The 25,027-nt window shown below is 39.0% G+C and overlaps 1 protein-coding gene across 1 annotated transcript in view; it reads right to left on the reverse strand.

Annotated features, from left to right (window-relative positions):
* gish (casein kinase I gish) overlaps positions 1-25,027 on the reverse strand; it is a 133,276-nt gene that overhangs the window by 2,409 nt on the left and 105,840 nt on the right. Inside the window, exons 9-11 of the mRNA XM_071685099.1 lie at positions 20,935-21,024; positions 18,735-18,836; positions 1,059-1,165 (exon numbers count right to left, since the gene is read on the reverse strand). Of these exons, the coding sequence (XP_071541200.1) occupies positions 1,059-1,165; positions 18,735-18,836; positions 20,935-21,024 (299 nt within the window). The remainder of the gene's footprint in view (positions 1-1,058; positions 1,166-18,734; positions 18,837-20,934; positions 21,025-25,027) is intronic.

A 25,027-nucleotide genomic window follows, 5' to 3' on the forward strand; every position in this document is an offset into this window, starting at 1 on the left:
GCTTGAATTTAAAAGAAACATTCAAATTACCTATGAACAATATTCTAGACACGTGCTTAAACAATACACAAGGGAAGATAACATATGCTTTTCCCATACGTTGAGTAAGAACAGCCACACCCTCGCTTTCAGATAGCTGGGTCCACAGAAACTAACCATATCAATGTATGTAAAGGTCAGGTGGGGAAGAGCTAATTTCTGGGAAAAAGTACAAAAGCCAACAAACTTAGCCCTCTCTCTCACTTGTAGCAATCAGATAGTTCCTTTAAGATTCTTGAAAATGCCAGGAGATTAGATGCAAGGGGAAAGTCTCTATCCATATTAATATTCATAGAGACTTCAAATACTAAAGGGAGGTTGAGAGAGTGTGAGGAGGAAAATAAGAAAAATACATACAAGTGCATAGCGCACAAGATCAGCAATCCTGTTATGGAGGTTACAAGATGATCTTGAGAACCAATAACTTATAATTCATATTGTTAATAACTCCTGTGCTGTTGTTGACCCATTCACTGAGGTACGTGCATATACTCTATTGCATCTGTATTCTGTTCACAGCATCCTACAATCAAGGTAAATCTACTTTTCCGAATAGTTATCCAAGCAGATGACTTATCAAAATTAGCAGCCATTGAGATGATTTGATTTCACACTACCATTATTTAGAGATTCCAGATTATGGTCCTGAATCAGATTGCATAATGCTGCAGGTAAATATAGTAGACCTGGACAAGTCTATAAATGGGGTGTAAAATGTTTCTTGGTGCTGAGCAACACTTGTAGAAGAGGAAATACAAGCAAAAGAAGCTAGAAACAGGAAGGATGGATTTTCAAATGGTTCATTCCTATTCTGGAGAATCTGTTAATATAATTAGTCCACAAATGAGAATAATGATCTGAGGTTATCTATCATTTCACCTCACAGCCAAGGAGTGAGTAGGGTTTCCTACTAAAATATGAAAAGAGAACGAGAAAATATTCGCTGAATAAAAAAAGGAATGCTGTCTCTTGAGTAATAATATTCATGATAAGGAAGCAAAAGGCCTTATTGGTCTTACTTGGTTTCATCTGAAGTATCTCCTTCTCGATGGGCATTGATAGGTGTATTGGAATGGCCAGCTAAGTGGTCATCTGGACCAAGCTCTCCATTGGTAGAACTCACAACCTGCAGCAACCATGAAAACAAATTCAAAATTAGGATGTTTGCTGTAGAATACTATTCTAAAAAAGTTAAAAGAAATACAGAAACTACAATATTTTTTGTTATACATATTTTTCAATCCTGTTACAGAAGCAAAACTAAAAATCAGAGATAAGTGCAAGCACAAGATGATTCATCTACGCATGCCTAAGCAGCAAAACCTTTAAGTGTAAATGCAGAATTTAGTCCTTAGTGTCAGGTTAAGGAAGAAAGTGCACATACTTTAAGAGAGTCGCATTTCCCTCTAAGCAGGATGGCAAAGACGGGCAGTCAAGCCAGTACAAAAATGTGGATGACAATTACCTTATCAGGACACACAAAAGTGAGTTCTGTGCTCGGTATCCATTTGTGTGCGGAGATCTTCAAAATGTGTACAAAACATATGAAACACTACTGTCAGCCACCCACAACTCTGATTCTTTTACCCCCTCAAGGCAATTATGAACACTGTATATACTTCATAGAAAACCTTTATACTCTGAAATTGTACAACTGCATTATCGTAGTGCATCTGATGAGTAAGTACTGCAGTGGGACCTCAAGCACCTGTGAAATGTGCTAGAAAGACCACTCTCCTGAAATTTACCTTCTTTTGCTTTTATTACAAGCCTAGGTTCCCACTTATCATTGTAGAAATACCGTCTTGGATTTATCATGTACCACAGTCCCTTGAGAAGGCAAAGATGAGTCACAGCTGCTTAGCAACAGTCCCTAACAATGCTCTCTCACTTACAACAAAAGACGTTTTATTCCTAATAATAACCATTCCCCTTGATTTCCGATATCAAATACTTCAAGGGGCAACCAGGTCATACTGAACACCCGCAAGGAGATGGTCACTAAATATCTCTGCTTCAAAGTGTATGGATGAGCAGTGAGTTTATAAGAGCTTATAATGATATATTCTTCACAGTAACATATAAATTTAGGCTGTGCTACCAAGCAATAAATATTTCCAGTATTACAACCCTACGTCTCCACAAGTTGCCAACAATAAGTTGCCAATATGTCAAAATCATAACTGGTATTGCAGAAAATTCCTAAATCACTGTTAGTACTCTTCTTCATTTTGCAATATACTGTAATATACTCTTGCATATAAAATAATGTGAGTTCTCAATGGACAAATTGTATAAATCAACCCTGGAGAGGTTAATGTACATCTGAAATTTCATAGAAGAAAATGCCATAACTATGGCTAATGTAAAAAGCAGTTAATTCAGCAAAAAAGTTTAGTCATTTTTGAACAGGACTTCTGAATTTTAAAGAGAAAACCCAACCATGACAATCCTTACGTAAAAAGTGGAAGGGAATGAGATCAACTTACAAGACCACAACGCATCACTAAATAGCTGGTTACAGGGGTACAAACTAAATTAAACAAGCATTGAGATATATTCTACAAAGGGTACTATACATACTGTGGCACACACCAAGTACATAACCACACACACACACACATACAGGGATACCACCCAAGCCTAGACTAACTAAAGGGCAGCTTTCTGGAGACAATCGATTGTGTGTGTGTGTGTGTGTGTGTGTGTGTGTGTGTGTGTGTGTGTGTGTGTGTGCCTGACAAGATTTAACTAAAATGGCAGGGCTGGCATAAAGCACTCACCATCTCGCTCAGTGTTTACGACTGTTCTTCTCAATTGCCACTTGCATTATTTAATCATCAGTTACTGGTTCATCTGGGACTGATTTGTCATATTTTAGGTATTCTTTCAAAGTTTTTCTGAAGTCATTCCAAGCATTTTCTTATTTCTCCTGGCAGTACACAGAATAATCATTCTGGCTTCCTAGCTGTGCTGTCATATACTTCTGTCTGGTTCACTTTTGGTACATTCCATGGTATTCTAGAAGACTTAAAAACCCTATCTTCCCAGCAGGTAGGCTTTCAGGTTTAACACATTTCCTTTTACATCTTCAATTTGTCACTATGCCTAGATTATCATGTATCTTTCTCATCTTCTTTCTTGGCTTTATACCAGTTGCAGTTCTTGCAGCCTTTCATGGCAATCCATTACATTCCAACCGCTTCATTTTGCTTGTGAATTGCTTTTAAATTCTCTCTTTATAAGTTCATTTCCAACTGTTTAGTTGATGACCATATAACACATCATGAAAACATACACGGAAAGAAACATGGCACAAAGATACACAACTGTCATCCTGTACCTCATTAGACACCCAAGAATATGGATATGAAGGTTTTCCAGTTCCTTTAAGGTATATTGCATTAATTAAACACCAGATTCAAGACATTTTAAGCAACATTTATCACCCATAAACACAAAGAGACACCTGTGGTGACAAGATGTCTCCAGAGGATGAGTCATCAATAGGTATGCAAGAGTACTGGAGTTGGGAATAATTTTGGGGAGGCCTTTTAGTGATTTACAAAGTTGACTTGTGAAAAAAAAATTCAATAAAAACAAATGGCTACCATAAAGTAATTAATTCACTCATGGATAATCTTACTCATACAGTACTTCAGTGATTATACTAGTACTATAAACACAATCTAGTCCTTGTTATCAAGACTGTGTTTGATGGAAAACTTTACAATATATAAAAGTCGTTTCCACTCTTAATCATGATCATAATCCTAAAATCTGATATGTATCAAATTTGTGAGCATACTACTGCATTTCAACAATCCTCTTCATCTTCCAATAATGGCATCTCTCACATCTGAATGGTAGCTTCAGGAACAAACAAATGACTGCCTCATTTCCAATTATCCACTCTCTAGCAGTCATGTATAATATACTAAAACCAACACCTACCATTCATCCACAGACTACCCAAGGGTTGTCTAAATCACTTTGAATGCCATGATTCAGCCCACTGACAGCATGCTGTCCTGCCCCTATTTACATCAACCCAATTCATTCTATCTCATCCACATCTCTCACCCACACCCTCCTGCATCAGGAAGGGGGTTTAAGGAACAAATATAAAACTGCTTAGTTTCCAATCATCTACTCTCTTGTTGTCATGTACAATGTACCAAAAACAGCAACTACCATCCAATCAAGCCAACAGACTAATCTATCGTTTCCCTTGACTGCTTCACATAGCTTGGTTCAGCCCACTGACAACACATCACCCCCATTTACCAAATTAATCCAATTCATGCTATCCTATGCATGTCCCTCATCTTCACGAAAGGTCAAGACCCAATAACTCCCAAAGCTTCCTTCACTTTATATTTCCAACTTCTACAAATGGGTAAGAGTGATCTTGATGGAATCTAAATCTGGGTATAAAGTCATGGAAAGTTCAGCAAACCATTGATAACACCATATTAAGGCACAACAGTGAAAGCATTAGAATTCTAGAGAAGCAACTGACAAAAATCTACATTTTCATAAATGAAAACTAGAATCCAAAGAGTATTCTGTGAAGAGATCACTATCAAGCCAAATACTGGGTAGCATGATAAAAACAACTTCCACTACAGGAAACAGAAACTGTTTAACGCATACAGAGGAACCAAAATTGAATACTACTATATTGTGAATTTATCAACTAAATTTACAGAAATAAACAAATTTAAGAGAATTCCACTTCAAAGGCAATGTCAAGGGAATGGAACATATGAACTATCATGAAAGGGTGAAAGAATTCAAATCTTACTGCCTAAAACAAAAAAGAGAAAATTACAAGCCAATCTATGCATGGGATGAAGGAAAATACTAAGAACTTAAAATCATGCTAACAAGAAAAAATGGATTATTTAACATAACAATGTCAGAAACAAAGTAATATACCAAAAAGATATTGTTTCAATGCTACAGCAGTTCACCATTTCCTGTGTAGCAAGTTAGTGCCATGAACAGAAAAGGAATAGCCAAATGATCATTTGCTCACATTCACTCTCTAGTTGTCATGCATAATGCACTGAAACCAGATATCCTTATCCACAACCATGTCCCAAAGGCCTTTCTAAGGTTATTCTGATCATCTTTATTTAACTTAGTTGAGCCCTACTGTAATATCAAGTTCCATTCAGTATGCCACAATGCTTAAATGTGCCTTACTCTTTCCATGTCTCTTACCCTCCACAACACTTAAGACCCCAATAACCAAAGCATCTTCCATTCCATCCCTCTATCTCCTTCTTGGTTTCTCCTTCTCCCTTGCTCTCCACTTCTTACAAAATAATTTTTTGTCAGTCTCTCTTCAAGCATCCTCTCTGTAGAGTCCAGTGTGGTGCAGATAGAAGAGGTGGTGAAAGCTTTGGAGAAGATAAAGTGCAGCGAAGTGGCTGGAGTGGATGCACTGCAGCTGAATTTCTCAAGAATGGAGTAGACTATGTTGTTGCCTAAATAGTCAGGATTTTTCTGTTATGTGTGGTTCGAAGTGAGGTGCCTGAGAACTGCCAGAATTCCTGTATTACGCTAGGGTATAAAGGCAATGAGAACAAAAGACAATGGTAGATTACGGAGGGATAAGTCTTTGAGTATATCTGGTAAGTTGTAGAGGAAAGTGGTGATTAAAACCACCAGACTGGGGAGGACCAATGTGGCTCAAAGAATCAGTGGGAGAAATACTTTGGGAAAAAAAAAATTGTATGTGGCACTTATGGATCTGGAAAAGACTAAGACAGGGCTGATATAGATAGTTTGTAGAAGGTGCTAACAATTTATGGTGAGGGAGGAAGGCTACCAGAAGCAGTGAGATTTCATCAAGAGAGTAAGGCATGTGTGTGAGTAGGAGGAGAAGAGGGCGAATGGTTACAGGTGAAGATGGGTCTCCAGCAAGCGTGTGTGATAATCATGACTGATTAGTCTGATGAAGGCTGGGGGTGGAGGTGCTGTCAAACCTTGCCTGTATGAGGTTACACTATGAGCGAAGAGTCAAAATTGAGTACAATCTCATTAAAAAAACATTTCGCTTTAAAGAAGTCCATCTCATCCCTACATCAGAGTGTAATGCAGCCTTGAAGCTGCATGAGCCCCTGGATGGGGTTCCTGGGGTTTGAACGCCATGGACCCCCTGTAAAGAAAGTCCTTAGGTTGTACCATAATAATGGGTAGTGAAGGAGGAAGATATGAAGGTTTTGGAGAGAGAGGAGTAGGTGGCAGTGTGCTCTGGGACTGGGAAGTGTCAGTTGCTACTGAAAAGGCTCTGGTGACAGACTAAAGAGAGAAACTGAAGAAGCTGGAATTTGAGTTTGGGCATGTATGTAAAAAGAGGAAGCATGGGGTTCATGTGAATAAAAGAAAGGCAATGAGGTTTAGCAGGGGAAGATGACACTGGTTTTGAGAGTAAATGAGTGGAGAGAACATAAAGGAAGTAGGGTGTTTCAGATAATTGAGTAGACATGGCAATGGATGGAACTATGGAAGCTGAAATGAACCAGAGAGAGGGTATGGGGGGTAATGTCGTAAGTGCATCGAGAAGTGTGTGATAAATGAGGCCTGGAAGGACAAATATGGATATGTTTGCTGGAACATTAGTTCCAACAGTGTTGTATGGATGCATGGATGCAAGTGATGGGCCCTAAACAGGAAAGTGCAGAAGAAGGGAGAATGCACTGGCAGTTACATATAGGGTGTGGGATATCATCATTATGAATGATACTGTGAGACATGCACTATATGTGCTGAAATGGTTTAGACATACAGAGAGGATGTGTAAGGAGAGACTGACAAAGAGAATATATGAATCAGAAATAGGAAAACAAAGAGAAAGAGTGAGGACATGATAGAAGGTTGGAGAGAAATACACTCTGAGTTATCAGAACTTGAACGTGCAGGATGATGTGATATGTGACCCATCTCTTAATTTTGTATACATATACCATATCTTCACTCCTGTGTATGCATGCATACACACAAGCCTGACCATATGCCAGGTACCTGCTTCATCAATCAGCCCCTAAGGAAGGTTGAACAGCTAGGTGGACTGTGGACTAGCTGCCACAACTAAGATTCATCCTAAGCGGCCTGTGCATGTGTGACAGTGACACTAACTGCTACATCAATGAGCTCCATTAATGTGCATGGGATGGAACAAACTCAATCAATATGGTACAATGGTAATGACATGCTATCAATGGGTTGAATTAGTTCAAATACAGTGGTCAAGGGAAGAGTTTGGTTCCATTGCCTGTTCTGTACATTACCTTGTTAATGCAAAAAATAGGGTAAGAACAAGAAAAAAAAAAATGTTCCAAAAGACAACAAAAAGATCCATCTTCCTATGTATAAATAAACATATCCAGCAAGTCAGGTGGGCAGGGGACATATTTTTGTGAAGGAAGTTCAATGGGAAGTAGCTGGTAGCAGATGGGTGGGTAGTGGTGGTGCAATTTATTTTACATCTTTTTTAACAAGAGTCTCAATTAATTTCAGGTTAGGTTAGGTTAGGTCCTCTATCCCTACAACTCTCAAATATCTGTTAACTGTCCATGTCATTAATCTGTTCTAAAAACTTAAATGGGTGATCAATTCATCCCTAACTCCTCTCTGACAAGATTGGTAAATTCAAAGACTTTAGCCTTTCCCTATAACTCAGTTTTCTTAATTCTATCTTTAGTTGCCCTCCTCTTGGTCCTCTCAACCAGCCCTTTGTGACTAAACTTAGAAAGCATTTTCTAGTTCTGGGTTTACCTATAATATGAAGGCTTGCTAAATATTTCCTTATCCATATACCTGAAAGCTATTCCAATACTTACCAGAAGACAGTTTGTCCCCTTTACCATTCTCCGAATGTGGGACTCTGGAGATAGGCTAAGGATAACTTTGACTCCCAAGTTACAGTGTGTGTAAATACCTATTTGTACTGAATGATAAGGGAGTTCTGCACTCGAGGAGACCTATATATTGAACATTCTCTACCGTTATACAACCTCTCAAATTTATATATAGTCTGCATTAACCATGACCTCAAGTCACTTTTTCATTCATCCACCACTCTTTACTATGAAAGTGTTTCTTTACATTTTAATCAGCAAATTTCTTACTTAATTTCATGTAATCTCTCTCTCTCCCCTCCCTCCCCATTGAAGTAGTACCAGGAAACAGACAAAGATAGGCTACAACCACTCATACTCATTCTCTTGCTGTCATGTAATGCACTGAAACCCCAGCTCCTTATCCACATCCAGGCCCAACAGACCAAGACACTTGCATTTACCTCCTTCACCACCCCATCCATAAACAAACTGAGCAACCATGGTGACATAACACGCCACTGCTGCAGATCAATCTCCACTTGGAACCTCTTCCTACTCGTACAAAAGCTTTCCATCCTTGATAAAAGCTCCTCAATTCTAACTGCTTTCCTCCCACACAATATATTCATAAGACCTTCCACAAAGCGAGATATCTCCATCAACCCTAACACAAGCCTTCTCCATATCCATAAATGACACATACACATCCATATGTTTTTCTAAGCATTTCTCACATTCTTTAAACCAAAAACCTGATCCCCACATCCTCTACCACTTCACAAATCACATTGCTCCCCCTAATCTGATACTTTGCACATGTCTTCAACCTCTCAATCAATACAATCATATACAACTTCCCAGGTATATTCAATAAACTTAAGCTTCTGTAGTTTGAACACTCACCTTTATCCCCCTTGTCTTTATACCATGGCACTATACCTACATTTTGCCATCCTTAGAAGGATCTTAGTGTATGTTGAAATGGTGTTTTTAGTGTTTAATTCTGGATGATGTCCAGAATGTTTGTGGGATAATTGACTTACACTTGTCAGAGGAGTGTGGCTTTTGATCCTCCACCACTCCTAATGCCACATTGTTCCTCCCAAATCTGAAGTCCTGTGCATGCCCCCACCCTCTGAATCACCACTCTCCCATACAACTTAACAGGATCACTCAGCAAACTTATACCTGAGTAATCTTAACACTCACTTTTGTCACCCTTGCCTTTATTTACAAAACTGCATTCTACAGGCATTTTGCCAATCCTATGGCACCCAAACATGAGCCCTATTATATACAATAAAAATCTTAACCAATGAACAACACAGTTATTCCCTTCTTCAGAAATTCAAGTGTGATCCCATCCACTCCGGCCACAATTCATATTCCACAAGGCTTTCATCACCTCGTCTCTGTTCACCAAACCCCTTGCCATGACCCTCACTTTGCATACCTGCACATCCAAAACATCCCACTTATGCCATCCTACCATCAAACACAGTCAACAATTCCTCAAAATGCTCAACTTATCTCCATTTCATCTCATTTCTGCCATTAACAATTCCCTATTTGACCCCTTGATCATTGTTCCAATTTGATCTCATTTCTCTCACTATTCATCTCCCTGCAAATTTTTTTTTTCTTTTCTCCCTCAAGTTTGCTGATACTCGCTTACCCCAATTCTCATTTGCCCTCTTTTTCAGCCTCTGCAAGTTCTGCTTGACCTCATGCTGCATTCTCTTGTGCATTCTAATCACTTGCTGTGCTTCCCTGCAAATAATGCTTGCTTTTCTGTGGTGATAAACATAGGTTTGACTCTCATTAATATATCAGAAAAGCTGTGGTGGTAGGAAAATACAAAAGTTCTATGAAAAAGACATGCATGGCAGCTAATCAACAGCAGTAAGCTTTAGAGAAAATCATAAGTAGCATGCAACATATTCTAGTTCCACTCACAAATATTTGAGAAACTGTGCCACTAGGTAGAACATGAGTATGTATTCCATGATTAGGGTTAAAATTTATGCTCACATGTCATAAACTCATATGCCTTTAAATTAACATCATCTCACAAAGTCTTAATCTCTCAGGCTGCTTGGTACCATGATCAGCTATGTAAAGAATTTCATGAAACAGCAACAGCAGTCACTTCATCCTACAAACCTTTGTGAATAAATGTATATCACTTTCATCAGCTCAAAACAGCTACTGCAACAACTCTGTCTGTGTCACTCACTTCATCCTTCACAACCCTTTCTACTTTTTTGAACATATATAAATCCCTTTCACCAGCTCAAAACAGCCATAACTACAACTTTGACAGTGTTCACAATCAATCTAATCCTTATTCATTCATTATTACCCCAGGACCAGTTTCTATGAAAGATTCTGGTTGTTATCCAGGTCCTTTTAACTAAAGTTTGGCTCCTGCATGCTAAGGTTATGCTACTTCCAGTGGCTGGGAATCAATACTCATTTGGCATGAGGTCTTTGACAAGACTGCACTCCCAATTATACAGTCTTGCAAAAGGTTACTTCTCATTCATGGTATAACACCATCTAATCCTTGTCAACACGAGTACCAGATCATGAAATTCACAAAAATAGTCCAACCATGACAATATACAGTGTCTTTCTGGTTTCCTGCTCAAGCATGAAGGTGATATGTTCAGACTGAGCTCATTCAGTATATCTCTCTTTCTTAAATTATTTTGAACCTTATCTTCCAAATCTAAAAGAGTTAGTGACAGCTAATAGGAGAGAAGCAATAGATGGGGGACAAACATCCTGAATTACATCATACTCCATGCATGGAGTACTGAGAGACTACTGTTCTTCTCTAAACTTCATAATGGTCTTCACATAACCCTACATCAAGAATCATCTAAAATTTCAGGAAATGCCTCGATTTTCCCTGAAATCTACATGTAATTCACATAACTGTTTGGCATACTGTATTTCTCATTCAGTGTGACAAAAACTGGAAGACTGTAACACAAGCAAGTGTTTGTAATATGAAGGATGGAGAGCAATGACAGTAATCAACATGGGGGATAAATTGCATGATTAATCGGATGTTGTTGAAAACAACATAAAAGGGCAGGGTACAGTATAGAAATCATTCTGAATAGCAGGAGTATATGAATTATGTGATGTCACTGAATGTAAAGCACTGGGACGTGCTTCTATCATGGTCTTGGGTAGGATGAATGTCCCATCTGGTCAGGGTCGAGGAGTGCTTGATGCTTACCTCTTACTTGATTTATTTATTTATTTATCATACTTTGTCGCTGTCTCCCGCGTTTGCGAGGTAGCGCAAGGAAACAGACAAAAGAAATGGCCCAACCCCCCCCCATACACATGTATATACATACGTCCACACACGCAAATATACATACCTACACAGCTTTCCATGGTTTACCCCAGACGCTTCACATGCCTTGATTCAATCCACTGACAGCACGTCAACCCCTGTATACCACATCGCTCCAATTCACTCTATTCCTTGCCCTCCTTTCACCCTCCTGCATGTTCAGGCCCCGATCACACAATCTTTTTCACTCCATCTTTCCACCTCCAATTTGGTCTCCCTCTTCTCCTCGTTCCCTCCACCTCCGACACATATATCCTCTTGGTCAATCTTTCCTCACTCATTCTCTCCATGTGCCCAAACCACTTCAAAACACCCTCTTCTGCTCTCTCAACCACGCTCTTTTTATTTCCACACATCTCTCTTACCCTTACGTTACTCAATCGATCAAACCACCTCACACCACACATTGTCCTCAAACATCTCATTTCCAGCACATCCATCCTCCTGCGCACAACTCTATCCATAGCCCACGCCTCGCAACCATACAACATTGTTGGAACCACTATTCCTTCAAACATACCCATTTTTGCTTTCCGAGATAATGTTCTCGACTTCCACACATTCTTCAAGGCCCCCAGAATTTTCGCCCCCTCCCCCACCCTATGATCCACTTCCGCTTCCATGGTTCCATCCGCTGCCAGATCCACTCCCAGATATCTAAAACACTTCACTTCCTCCAGTTTTTCTCCATTCAAACTCACCTCCCAATTGACTTGACCCTCAACCCTACTGTACCTAATAACCTTGCTCTTATTCACATTTACTCTTAACTTTCTTCTTCCACACACTTTACCAAACTCAGTCACTTGATAAAAAGCATTCTAACAGAGACAGAAATACCATCTTTTAACCAGAATGATCCTGAAAAGTTTAACTAGAATTTCTTTTAAATAAATATTTATGAAGCATAGATGCTTCTGTATGAAATTATATTGTCAAGGTAATAAATAATTTCCATTATATTACTGACAGAAAAAAGAATAATTCAGTCAAATGTCTATAAATGTCATCAAAATCAGAACATAAAAAAGATGTGAAATTCATAACGCAGAAACAATTCTACAAACTTGTGTCTTGAGTCCTGAGCTCTTGCTCAGTCATTCACTACTAGCACCAAACATGACAAACAGTTGAAGGTTTACACTTTCTTAATGTCACTACACCCAACACTGATGCTTCATGGTTATCAGCCATTGTTTTCATATTCAACAGTATCTTAGTAGTTTTCACAGTTAAGAGTAAGGCAAAACTGCTAATAACACATCAAAAATAACTGTACAAAAACAGACTCACTGGCTGCAGCCATAAGGCACATGAGTTTGGGGTAAACTGACATATTTGGATTGATGTGCCAGTCGTATGATGAAAAGTCTAGCATCTAGCAAAGCAATCCATTTGTAAATCTTTCGAAAAACTGTTCACTCTTGTGCCATTGATGTTTTAAAAACTTAAAGGTAATGATCATGTCATCCCTCATTCCTCTCTCTTCCAAGGTGGACAAAGTTAAGACCTTTAACCTTTCCTGTAACTCATTTTTCTTAATTCTGGCATCTTCTGGTACTATCTTTGTTGCTGGGAAAGGGAGAGGTGTGGTGGTCAGCAGTGTCAGAGGAGTGTGTTTGAGAGAGCTGATGATGGTGTGATGAAATGATTTAGACAGGTGGACAGGATGAGCAAGTTGTGGCTCAACAATAGGGTATTAGTGTCAGAAAAAGAGGAAAAATGGAGGAGGGGAAGACTGATATAGAGATAGATGGATGGAGCGAAAGACACTTTGAGGAATCAGGGACTCAGCTTGTAAGAGGATGTGGGGAATGCAAGGGATAAAGTAAATTGGAGCATCATACAGTAAATGGCCAATGGGTTTTGGTTGTGGATAGAGGGCTCTGATTTTGGCGCATCATACATGACAGATAGAAGGTGCATGTTTCTTTATCTGTTCCTAGGGCTACTTTGCTACAAGGGAAAGAGTGCAAACGTATGAAAAATATTATCAGTACTATAAGTGATGAATTACATAATATTGGGGTATACAACCAAACTATTATCATTATATCATAAGTGATGGGGTATAAAGCCAGCCTAGCTCAAATGAAACCTGTGCTACAAGTGTCACATCTCAAATCTGCGGGGCAGACAAGTCTAGGTTTTGAGGTGCTACCATCAAAAGAATTTTTTCCCCCTTGCTGTGGTGGTGTATCTCTATGGCATGGGAATCTCCTAATGAAGACCTTTTGTGCTGCCTGGTAAGTTTGCACTTCTTGCTCCACTATATGTCTTTAGTTGGAAATAAAAAGCATATGAACCATGCAAATGGAAACTGGAGAGGTGTGATGACTTTTGATCCACGGAGGATCATTATCCAGTCATACTGTTATGGTGGGCCACTAAAGTTCTAACAAGATTCAACAGATCAATTTGAAAAATATTTTGATAACTAAAAAGTTCACAATAAAGCCATGCATAATCAAGGTTGGACTATCATGATGAAACATATGTAATATCAAAGATGGCGGGGGGGGGGGAAAAAAAAATAGCTGAAACAATTTATCTTCAGACTGCTTGCTTCTTTGGACTATGTTATCTTCTTCCACACATTTGTGGTTCAGGCAGCAGGCCTCAAGCTCCAGTTATCAAAAGAAAACGTATTAATCAATATATCATGAATGGGTCTTGTATCTGTAGTTGTGAGACAAGAGTAGAGATGCTGGAGTGGGAGTGGCACTGAAGCAGAACACTGGAATGCACTTCCCTCTTAAGTACCTATCTATCTATATCTCTGACAACCATTCCCTCCACAACCTCCCACCATGTGGGTGGCTATGGCAAAGGGGCCTCCCTTATCCCTGTCCTTAAATGCCCCTCCCCCCCTTTTTTATATACATTCACCATTTCTGGCATTAGCAAGATAGTGTTAAGAACAGAGGATTGAGCCTTTGAGGGAATATCCTTACTTGGCCCCCTTCTCTGTTCCTTTTTTTTTTTTTTTGGAAAAGTAAAAAACCGGAGGGGAGGATTTCCAGCCCCGCCCTCTTTTTCAGTTATCTTCTACGACACGCAGGAAATACATGGGAAGTATTCTTTCTCCCCTAATCACAAGCATATCTCTCCCCTTTTACTATCTAAAAATACATTCATATTGAAGCGACTTACTTTGCAAGGTCTTTTCTCACTGTGCATACTTCTATGAAGCAAGGGCAGAGCAGCTTACTTTTTACTCCACATCTGTAATTCTGAGTGGTTACATTACTTACAAACTACCAGAAAAGCCATGCACATATGCCTTGCATCAAAGATCATGGAAGCAGAACTTCAGTCTTATATTACTTTTTATTTATGAAGAGGCTGCATATGAGATCAAGAAAAATATACTGTTCTCCTCTGTCCTTTAATCTATAAATGTTGTTCATGTATTATGCAGTATCAACTGGCATAAAAATAACTACTGTACCTCTTGGTATTTCTTCATACAAGCCTCTCTTCCATGCTCAATTACTTTTATCATCATCTCACCTATATCGTTTCCTTGTTTCTGAAAGTCTCTACAAGTCTTCATCCCCACCTCCACCAGGTAATAATCACACAAGCCATTAGCTGGCCCTGTCAGCACAGCACACCCAAGAGCCTCTCTTTAGCACAACTACCAATGAGCATGCAATCCACTAATGCCTGCTTACCACTTTTCCTACTTCATGTGTCCCTCTTTTATAACCAAGTACTCCCAATCAACATTCCTTTCTCAGCACACAATTCCACAAGCTGTTCATCATATCTATGCTCCTTATGGAATACCCATGCCCCCAAATCATACCCTAAACTGCCACATTAACCACTTTCTTATTCACATCACCCATCACTAATGTATGAGTTCTTGCATTAAAACTGCTGATATATACTCACAAAGCTGCTCCAAAGACATTCACCACTCTTCATCATTCTTTTTGTGACCAAGTGCATAATTAACTAATAATCAAACACTTCTTGTAATCCACTTTCATTTTTACCCACATCAGTCTGGAGTTCACTTCCTTAAACTCTTTCACACAATCCCACAGTTTCTCCTTCAGCAGAACTGCTACCCCTTCCTTACCTCTCACCCTCACAACCTACTTTACCCCAAATATATTCCCTACCCATTCTCCCCCTTACCCTTGAGCTTTGTTTCACTAAAGGATAGAACATCCAGGTTCCTTTCCTCAAACATATTACCTATTTTCTATTCTTAGCTGTATCCAAACACAATCAGACACCCGAACTTGAACCTTCTAAGAGGATAAGCACTCTTCACTTGGCTCCTTCTGTTCCAACTTTTACAAATTGGAATACAAGAAGGGGAGGGTTTCTAGCACCCTGTTCCTGCCCCTCTGGGTCACCTTTTATGATAAGCAGGGGATACATGGGAAGTATCTCTTCTCCCTTATCCTCATTCTTTGCATTTACTTAGGTTGACCTAAAAATATATTAACAATCTCAGGTGTCTGTCATGGTTCTCTTGTAAGCTGATGCAATCCTCCTTGCTTTTCACCTCCCTCATGACCTTTGCATCATCTGCAAACATATTCTGGTAGGATTCCACTCCTTCAGTTAAGTCATTTACATATGTCAAGAAGAGTGATGTTCCCATTACAGAAAACTGTGGCACTCCTCCCATGACATCGACCTATTTTGAAGGGGGCTCCTGCTGTGTTTCTTTCTGCTTAGATAATCTTCTATCTAGTGGAACATTATCCCTTATTCCTGCCTGGTGATACAGCTTCTTAATCAGGCTTCCATATTCTAGTATCAAATTATTTCTTGCAGTCCCAACACAAATAATCCACCCAGTGTTCCATTTTCCCTAGGAGGGAGCTCACTTCCTCATAGAAATCTAAGAGGTTTGCTTCTCATATCCTCCTTTTCCTGAAACCATGGTGTCTCTTGCTTACATACTTTCCCCTGTAGAAGAAATCCAGTTGCTTTTAAATGATCTTTTTCAGAACCTTAAAGAAAACACAGCAGTGAAACTGGTCTGTAGTTCAGTGCCTGTTCATCCCATTTTCATTTCAAAAGTGTTAGGGTTATAGCATCTTCAATTTTATAACTCTTATGAGCTTCTTATCTAGCTCCCAAAACATCCTACATCATTCCCTACAATTCTTCCCACTGAATCCCTTAGTCTGATTATCAGTTCTTCAACTGACAACAGTGTCCTGGTGAATTTATCGAAAATTTTTGGATTTTCTCTTACCTTGCTCAAAATACTTTTTGAAGTTTTTGTTCCTCCTTTCTTATCCTGGTATACTTGCTCCTTGCCCTCTTAGACCTTGCAAATACTGGCTGGCTGGATCTTAAATATTACCAACTACACATCTCAAACCTCCTTTCTTTTCAGACAATTTTCATTTACCCATTATTCCTTCTTTCTTACCAGTTCCTCTGTATTTGAGGCTGGTGTATCCATGTTCCTACTCCTTCATCACGAACTTCACAGAGCCTTTCACCACAAAGACCTGGTTCCTGGCTGTGGAAATCCATTTTCCAAAATGTTACCAAAGAAACTGTTTAAGTCTATGTAGGTTTCCATGACTGTACCTCCTCTTCATGTCTTGTCTAACCTCTGCTCTTTTAATGACCTCATCTAACACATAGTCAAACTTCAGCGGTACATGACCATGTTTTCCAGAATAGGCTCCACAAACAAACATTTGAGTGAACATGAGATCTAGCAATGACGGTGTACCAGTCCCTCTTGTCCTACAATGCTCAATGGAATGTTGATGTCGGAAATTCCAGTAGAGGCTAGAAACCTGTGTCAGCATGACTTCCTATTACCATGAGAATCTAAATTCCTCAAGTCTGTTTCTTGTTCCTCCAGTCTACCTCTACATAACTGAAATTCCCTATCATCAGTACTTCAACATCTCTGTGAACTGAATGTTTCAATGCTTCATCTAACATCCTGACTCCTTTTTCTTTGCTTATTTGTTCTAATCTGTAGCTATTTCTTGAAGGATTCCATAATACTATCACCATTATGCACTTCCTACGTTTACCCTTCCCATTATGTACTGTCTGACTGTGTCATCTCTGACATGTCTTGAAACTTTAGGCTATCTGTTATTAGGAGCACCAATCTCGATCATCTTTGCTTTCTCTTTGTATTCTTGCCATTATGCAACCTTCTAGGCAGAACAGATGAGGTCTCTATACTTAGATTTGTTTCCATAACTCCAACAATATTCAGTGCACTTTCCACTACATGATCCTTGAAATCCAGCTCCTTACCATTAACAATTAATCAATTAACCTTCATATACATTACAATCAGTTGACATTACAATCTCTAAACACTCCTGCTCTTTCTGTAATGTTGTTGTGGCCAATCTTCCCTCTTGCAACATTCAGTGTCTCCAGTTTTTTGTCTTGCGATTGTATGCTTTAAGGTCTCCCTCTCTTCCTTTATTAAATCTGATGAATCCCCACTAAATTACACCTAATCATGAAGTTTCTCAGTGCATCTAAGTACCTCCTGGCTACATGATTCCAAGTCAAACACAACCTTAACTGGTTACCCCATGAAGCCTTCATTATAACCACCAATTCTTCTTTCATCAATGAAATTGCATCTGGAAATTCTCTAGTATCCAGTAAGTTTGTATGAGGCATTTCTTCTTTCTTTCACTTTTATATCTTTTCTAGAGTATGATATTCTTCCGAACCAAAAATAATTCACTTCTTCCTGCTTTGTCAATCTTTCTAATTTTTATGTATGCCACCCACATTTCAATTAGATCCTTTCGGGTTAAATTGTCAAAGTCTATGTCTTCGAGTTTCTCTAAAATTTCTTTTAGCTAAAAAGTATTAATTCCTGCATGCTCTGTACTTTTCTAAACATTTCATTAACTTGGCCATAAACTTCAATGATTGCTCCATCTAAAACAAAGAATATTATTCTGTTTACAACTTCACTTAATTATCATTTCCTCTGAGTGCGTGTGTGTGTGTGTTTTAAATAAAATTTCATAACATCTAAGAGAAATGCAGTACATAATCAACCAGAACAAAGCAATAAATACTAAGGATTACTACTAATCTAGAACAATGAGTTTTAAAATTAGTTAATATCAATAGTCAATATCTTAAATAATGATATTATTGTTACTGCATACATACAAATGTCCTCAAAGCTGCCCGGGAAAAAGCAATGGAAAAGCTAAAGACTTGTAAAATAACCCCTGTGGATAGAGAGGGAAAGGTTTTCTTTCATGCTCTATGACTACTTTAAGACCTGTTTCTGGAGAGGGTAAGGAAACTTGACACATAATCACCAATTCTGAGCACTGGCTGGAAACATCAAGGAAAATTTTTCCCAAAAATGAGGAAAAATTTACCTTGTGTATACCAAATCCCTTGTTCATAAGAGGTGATCTGGCAGCAAGAAGCAGCAAAGGTAAGGAATTCAGCAGGCCCGTCGCCATAAGTGGGATTACCTGGACGGAGCCGTGGCGGTCTGCAGGGGTGAGGTTGCCGCCTAACATGTTGCTTGCCTGCTTGGGGGTTTCAGGCCAGGCTGCTGTACCCTTGGTGCCGCCCTGTAATATTGGCCCCGTGGCCGTGAGATGCACGCATGCAACAACAGCAACAGAAACAACAACCACCTACCAACCAACCTCACACATCACCTACCTACCTACATAATAAAGAGGAAGTGAGGCAACACTGGATGGCTAAAATCAGTCCACTTAGTATATCACTATGCTGGATCAGCGACCTAACCCATCATCACAGTCATCTTCATAAATAAAACTTGTAAGCAAATCCTTCAGCATGACTTGTAATATGATATGTGTTATGAACTAGCCATCAGCATACAATCATTAAAACTATGTTCCGTTCTACAGATTCATCTTGGCATTAAATGGTATCTAGCAAGAAGTACAGTACTGCATTTCCTAATGACAATGGGAATATCATAGAAAAATACAAGTCATACCTACTTAGAAACTACTCTCTTCCAAATGACTTACTACATGTGAGGCTACTGGCCTATTCTTTCTCTTAAGAAGCCCTTTTTACATTACTCTACTAAAAAGACAAAGCCAATTTTCTTACTATCCAGAGGGCTATTTTGTCACAGAATGAACATAGCCAGTACGTACAAGGTGCACTGATTACAGCAAGCCCAATGGACATACCTAGAGTGACTTGTAAAAGGTTTTAATCCATCTGATATCAAAAGTCTAACCTACTTTGTGCACGTGAGTTACCTGCATTAGTTGTAAATCCTCCCCTTCAGATTTCTCCTGGCAATATCAAGAAGAGAAAGGTCCTCAACATTGGTTTTTCTGACCTTTAGTACCTCAAAAAAGGCCACCATATCAAACTAAATTTCATTATGAACTGAATAAAATGGGACAAAAAAATTTTCCGACACTAAAAATTAATGAATAGGTATATCAAAAAAATTAAATCCCTGCATTCTTTAACTGTTATCAAGACTCGCAAGAGACCTATGGATGTGATTCTCTAGACAATCAGAACAGCAGCTCTGAGCAACTGATATAAATACTTTTATACTTATATTCTATGCCAAAAATAATAATAATAATAATAATAATAATAATAATAATAATAATCCATGTAAAAGAATATCATGCCAATCAGTTTGTTATTTCCAGCAGCCACTATCATATTCATCTAACCAAAATAATAGTTCACTTGTGTGGAGAGGACATGCAACTGTGGCTGTGACAATGAATGCATCCACTAGTGACTAGATTAACAATAGTTTACTTGATATTTTGATACAATAGCTTTATAAATTCCAGTGAAGACATCATGTTCTGACACTACCTCAAGCTTTGGAATGGGCATTGAAAATGTTATTTCAAAAGACACCTGAATACATTGCATATCAAATTACTTTATCCTTGGGCACAGCAGCTATAATATTTTTAGTGTTTAGTAATAAAGTCAGTGTCTAAGTTTATTTACTAATTACTGCCAAATATATAACTTTAAAGGTAGGAAAGTTTGTGATGTAGAGGAGTGAGGAAGATTGCTGCAATGTGAGGTAGCCAATACACTTGGTGTCAGTGTGTGAGTGCAGGGAAGCCACACATGGTGCTGTGTCGTCATTCAAAATCACACAGGCCCCTCACACTCCTCCACAGTCTTTCACAGTGCACAGAAAGATCATTAATTTTGACAAGTGTTTGTACATTGCTAATCAAACAAACATTGTATGAGGGAAAAAATTTGCTTAATCAAAGTAATTTCACAAATCTGAAGTGCCCAGGTTATTGCACTGTAGCTCAAACCGTGAGGAGGTAGTGTCGGAACATACATGATGTCTGACCGGGGGTGGCTGTGGGGTGGTGTCTTCTGCCTGCTGCGTTGGTGTCCACGGTAGTAGTATTTGCTGTGGGCCAGTGGGGTTCTGAACCTCCTTGCCATCACCTGGCCCAACAGCAGCCCCCTTCTCAGGCCCCCCACCATTCTTCACTACTCCTGTCAACTGGAGGGATAATGTTAAGCCCTATTCAAACACAGTTTAAACAATGTTACTGAAGACTATGATAGCAGAGCAACAAATGGCTCCAACTGAAGTATACCCTACAGCTTCAACCAAATGCGTCCCCAGCTGATCTGAAAAGGTAAAATGGAAACAAGATTGATGTTTAAGATTACCTTTGTTGCTGTTGGATGCCTCTCTCGATTTTCTCTGCTCGGTGACACTATCACCTCTGTGCCTGTCTGCGTTGACCCAACTGGTGTTGACTGTAAGACCAGGTGTTCTCTTAGAGATGAAAGTGCATGTTTTTCCCCAGACAAAATGAAATATCTACATTGCAACAAGTCCATTCAATATGAAATCCTTTCATTTTGTTTCTTAAAGCAGTATACATAATGTTGAAGTCAAATTACACAATAAGTAGAGACTAGAGGGTAAATATGTTTACAAATTCATTCTAACCAAAGTGACATGATTAAAATAGAGAAATAATACAGTTAACAGACATACATTTAAAAAGCTTACATAAACATCTTGTATGAATCAATCAACTTTCCCAGGCATTACAAATCTTAGAAAAAAAAAATTGGATTGAATAAGACAAAAACACTAAAGGTAACTTCCCTTTGAAACATATAAAGTAAACTGTGAAGGTATGGTATATCTACAAAATGCTGTGGACAAATCAAATTTCAAAAGCGCCACAGAAAAAAGTACATTTTCATTTAGATAATAAAAGATCTTAAGCAAGCAAAAACTTCATAAATACAATGATTCCCCTTATGTCTACTACTTGTAGCAATCCTTTTACATTATATTTAATTTCACATATAAAAACCTGTAAAACATTTACTGTAAATGATTAAATATTGATTAGCTGTTACAAGAAGTTGGCAGTAAGCAATATGGAGGAGGCCAGGAATCATAGGTGGCATATCACTGGTTTACTACTTTTCTTAATCAATTACAAAAAAAACAAGTAATTCATACACCAGGTTCTCTCTAGGCCTTCAGGTGCTTCTCTAGATCTATATCATCATAATGCCAAAATGCACTACACAATAATAAAAAAAAAAGGGCCATGTAAAGCAAAACATTCCCCTTATATTCTCAGACAAGACTGAGTATTGACCGATTTGTACTGTACAGGGAGGAAGTTTTACACTCATGAGGCCCCATCTCTTTAAAACACTTCATCACACAATATCTTAAAACCCTGTATGCTATCTACATTCAGCATGTCTTCAGTCAATTTACTACAGTCATTCACCATTCTTATACTATTACAGTACTTCCTCACATCTTTTTGAAAAATCTTCTTAATTTCCCATTATGCCCTCTGGTTGTTCTATCCCTACATCTCTTGAAGAACTGTTCACTGTATATATCATCAATCTAGTTTAAAAACTTAAAGGTTGTGATCATGTCACTCCTTGCTCTTCTGTCTTCCAAGGTAAACAAATCTGAAGTCTTGCCATTCCCTGTAAGTCAGCTCCTTTAATTCTAGTACCATCTATGTTGCTCTCCACTGGGCATTCTCTATTAATTCTTCGTGCTTCTTTAGGTGCAGTAACTAAGCTTGAGAAGCATATTCTAGTTATGGCCTTAAGTGTGATGAGAACAGCACACTCAATAATTCCTTATCTATGAACTTGACACCGATTCTAATATTTATTAGCAGACCGCTAGTATCCTTATCTAGTTTCCCATGGTGGGACTCTGGTGACAGGATAGTAATAATGTCAACTCTTAAGTCTTTCTTACATAAAGATTCCTGCGACTTACTTCCTGATAGATGATAATTATACTGAAGCCTTCTCTCACTGACTGTGAACATTCCTGCCATTTTACAGCTACTCAGACTTTACTTCATCAACCAAGTTTCAGACAATCTTTGGAATTTGACAAGGTCCCCTTCTAAGGTGATGCAATCCTCCATGCTTTTCACTTCCTTCATGGCCTTTGCATTATCTGCAAAAGCAGGCAGGAGTCCATGTCTTCAGGCATATCATTTTCACATATCAAGAGGAGTAGTGATATCATTCTTCGTTGCTGCTTATTTGGCTGGGCTTTATGCCTATCGACTGCCAAGGTCATTACAGTTGTCAAATTACAACCAGTAATAAAAAAAATCCTTAACACTTTCGGGTGCTCAAGGTTATGCTAAGACTGTGAGTATGATCTTTTGTGTATGTGACAATAACAACCCTTAGTGAGTTGACTCATGTTTTCAAAAGAATAAATATACAGTGATATTTTGTACATAACCTACATTGTATGTTGGCTTAATATAATAAGAAAAACCAAGCTTTAGGCATAAAGGCAATTTCTGCAAAAGGGTGAAGGGTAAGCATATGATGGAACATTCAAATCTAATTAAAATCCACTCTGAACTTCCTGGATGGTAATGACATTTTTTTTTTTTTTTTTTTTTTTTTTTTTTTTTTTTTTTTTTTTTTTTATACTTTGTCGCTGTCTCCCGCGTTTGCGAGGTAGCGCAAGGAAACAGACGAAAGAAATGGCCCAACCCCCCCCCCCCCCCATACACATGTACATACACACGTCCACACACGTAAATATACATACCTACACAGCTTTCCATGGTTTACCCCAGACGCTTCACATGCCTTGCTTCAATCCACTGACAGCACGTCAACCCCTGTATACCACATGACTCCAATTCACTCTATTTCTTGCCCTCCTTTCACCCTCCTGCATGTTCAGGCCCCGATCACACAAAATCTTTTTCACTCCATCTTTCCACCTCCAATTTGGTCTCCCTCTTCTCCTCGTTCCCTTCACCTCCGACACATATATCCTCTTGGTCAATCTCTCCTCACTCATTCTCTCCATGTGCCCAAACCATTTCAAAACACCCTCTTCTGCTCTCTCAACCACGCTCTTTTTATTTCCACACATCTCTCTTACCCTTACGTTACTTACTCGATCAAACCACCTCACACCACACATTGTCCTCAAACATCTCATTTCCAGCACATCCATCCTCCTGCGCACATCTCTATCCATAGCCCACGCCTCGCAACCATACAACATTGTTAGAACCACTATTCCCTCAAACATACCCATTTTTGCTTTCCGAGATAATGTTCTCGACTTCCACACATTTTTCAAGGCTCCCAAAATTTTCGCCCCCTCCCCCATCCTATGATCCACTTCCGCTTCCATGGTTCCATCCGCTGACAGATCCACTCCCAGATATCTAAAACACTTCACTTCCTCCAGTTTTTCTCCATTCAAACTCACCTCCCAATTGACTTGACCCTCACCCCTACTGTACCTAATAACCTTGCTCTTATTCACATTTACTCTCAACTTTCTTCTTCCACACACTTTACCAAACTCAGTCACCAGCTTCTGCAGTTTCTCACATGAATCAGCCACCAGCGCTGTATCATCAGCGAACAACAACTGACTCACTTCCCAAGCTCTCTCATCCCCAACAGACTTCATACTTGCCCCTCTTTCCAGGACTCTTGCATTTACCTCCCTTACAACCCCATCCATAAACAAATTAAACAACCATGGAGACATCACACACCCCTGCCGCAAACCTACATTCACTGAGAACCAATCACTTTCCTCTCTTCCTACACGTACACATGCCTTACATCCTCGATAAAAACTTTTCACTGCTTCCAACAACTTGCCTCCCACACCATATATTCTTAATACCTTCCACAGAGCATCTCTATCAACTCTATCATATGCCTTCTCCAGATCCATAAATGCTACATACAAATCCATTTGCTTTTCTAAGTATTTCTCACATACATTCTTCAAAGCAAACACCTGATCCACACATCCTCTACCACTTCTGAAACCGCACTGCTCTTCCCCAATCTGATGCTCTGTACATGCCTTCACCCTCTCAATCAATACCCTCCCATATAATTTACCAGGAATACTCAACAAACTTATACCTCTGTAATTTGAGCACTCACTCTTATCCCCTTTGCCTTTGTACAATGGCACTATGCACGCATTCCGCCAATCCTCAGGCACCTCACCATGAGTCATACATACATTAAATAACCTTACCAACCAGTCAACAATACAGTCACCCCCTTTCTTAATAAATTCCACTGCAATGCCATCCAAACCTGCTGCCTTGCCGGCTTTCATCTTCCGCAAAGCTTTTACTACCTCTTCTCTGTTTACCAAATCATTTTCCCTAACCCTCTCACTTTGCACACCACCTCGACCAAAACACCCTATATCTGCCACTCTGTCATCAGACACATTCAACAA

The sequence above is a fragment of the Panulirus ornatus genome, chromosome 39 (genome assembly GCF_036320965.1).
Source record: "Panulirus ornatus isolate Po-2019 chromosome 39, ASM3632096v1, whole genome shotgun sequence".
Classification (NCBI taxonomy): domain Eukaryota; kingdom Metazoa; phylum Arthropoda; class Malacostraca; order Decapoda; family Palinuridae; genus Panulirus; species Panulirus ornatus.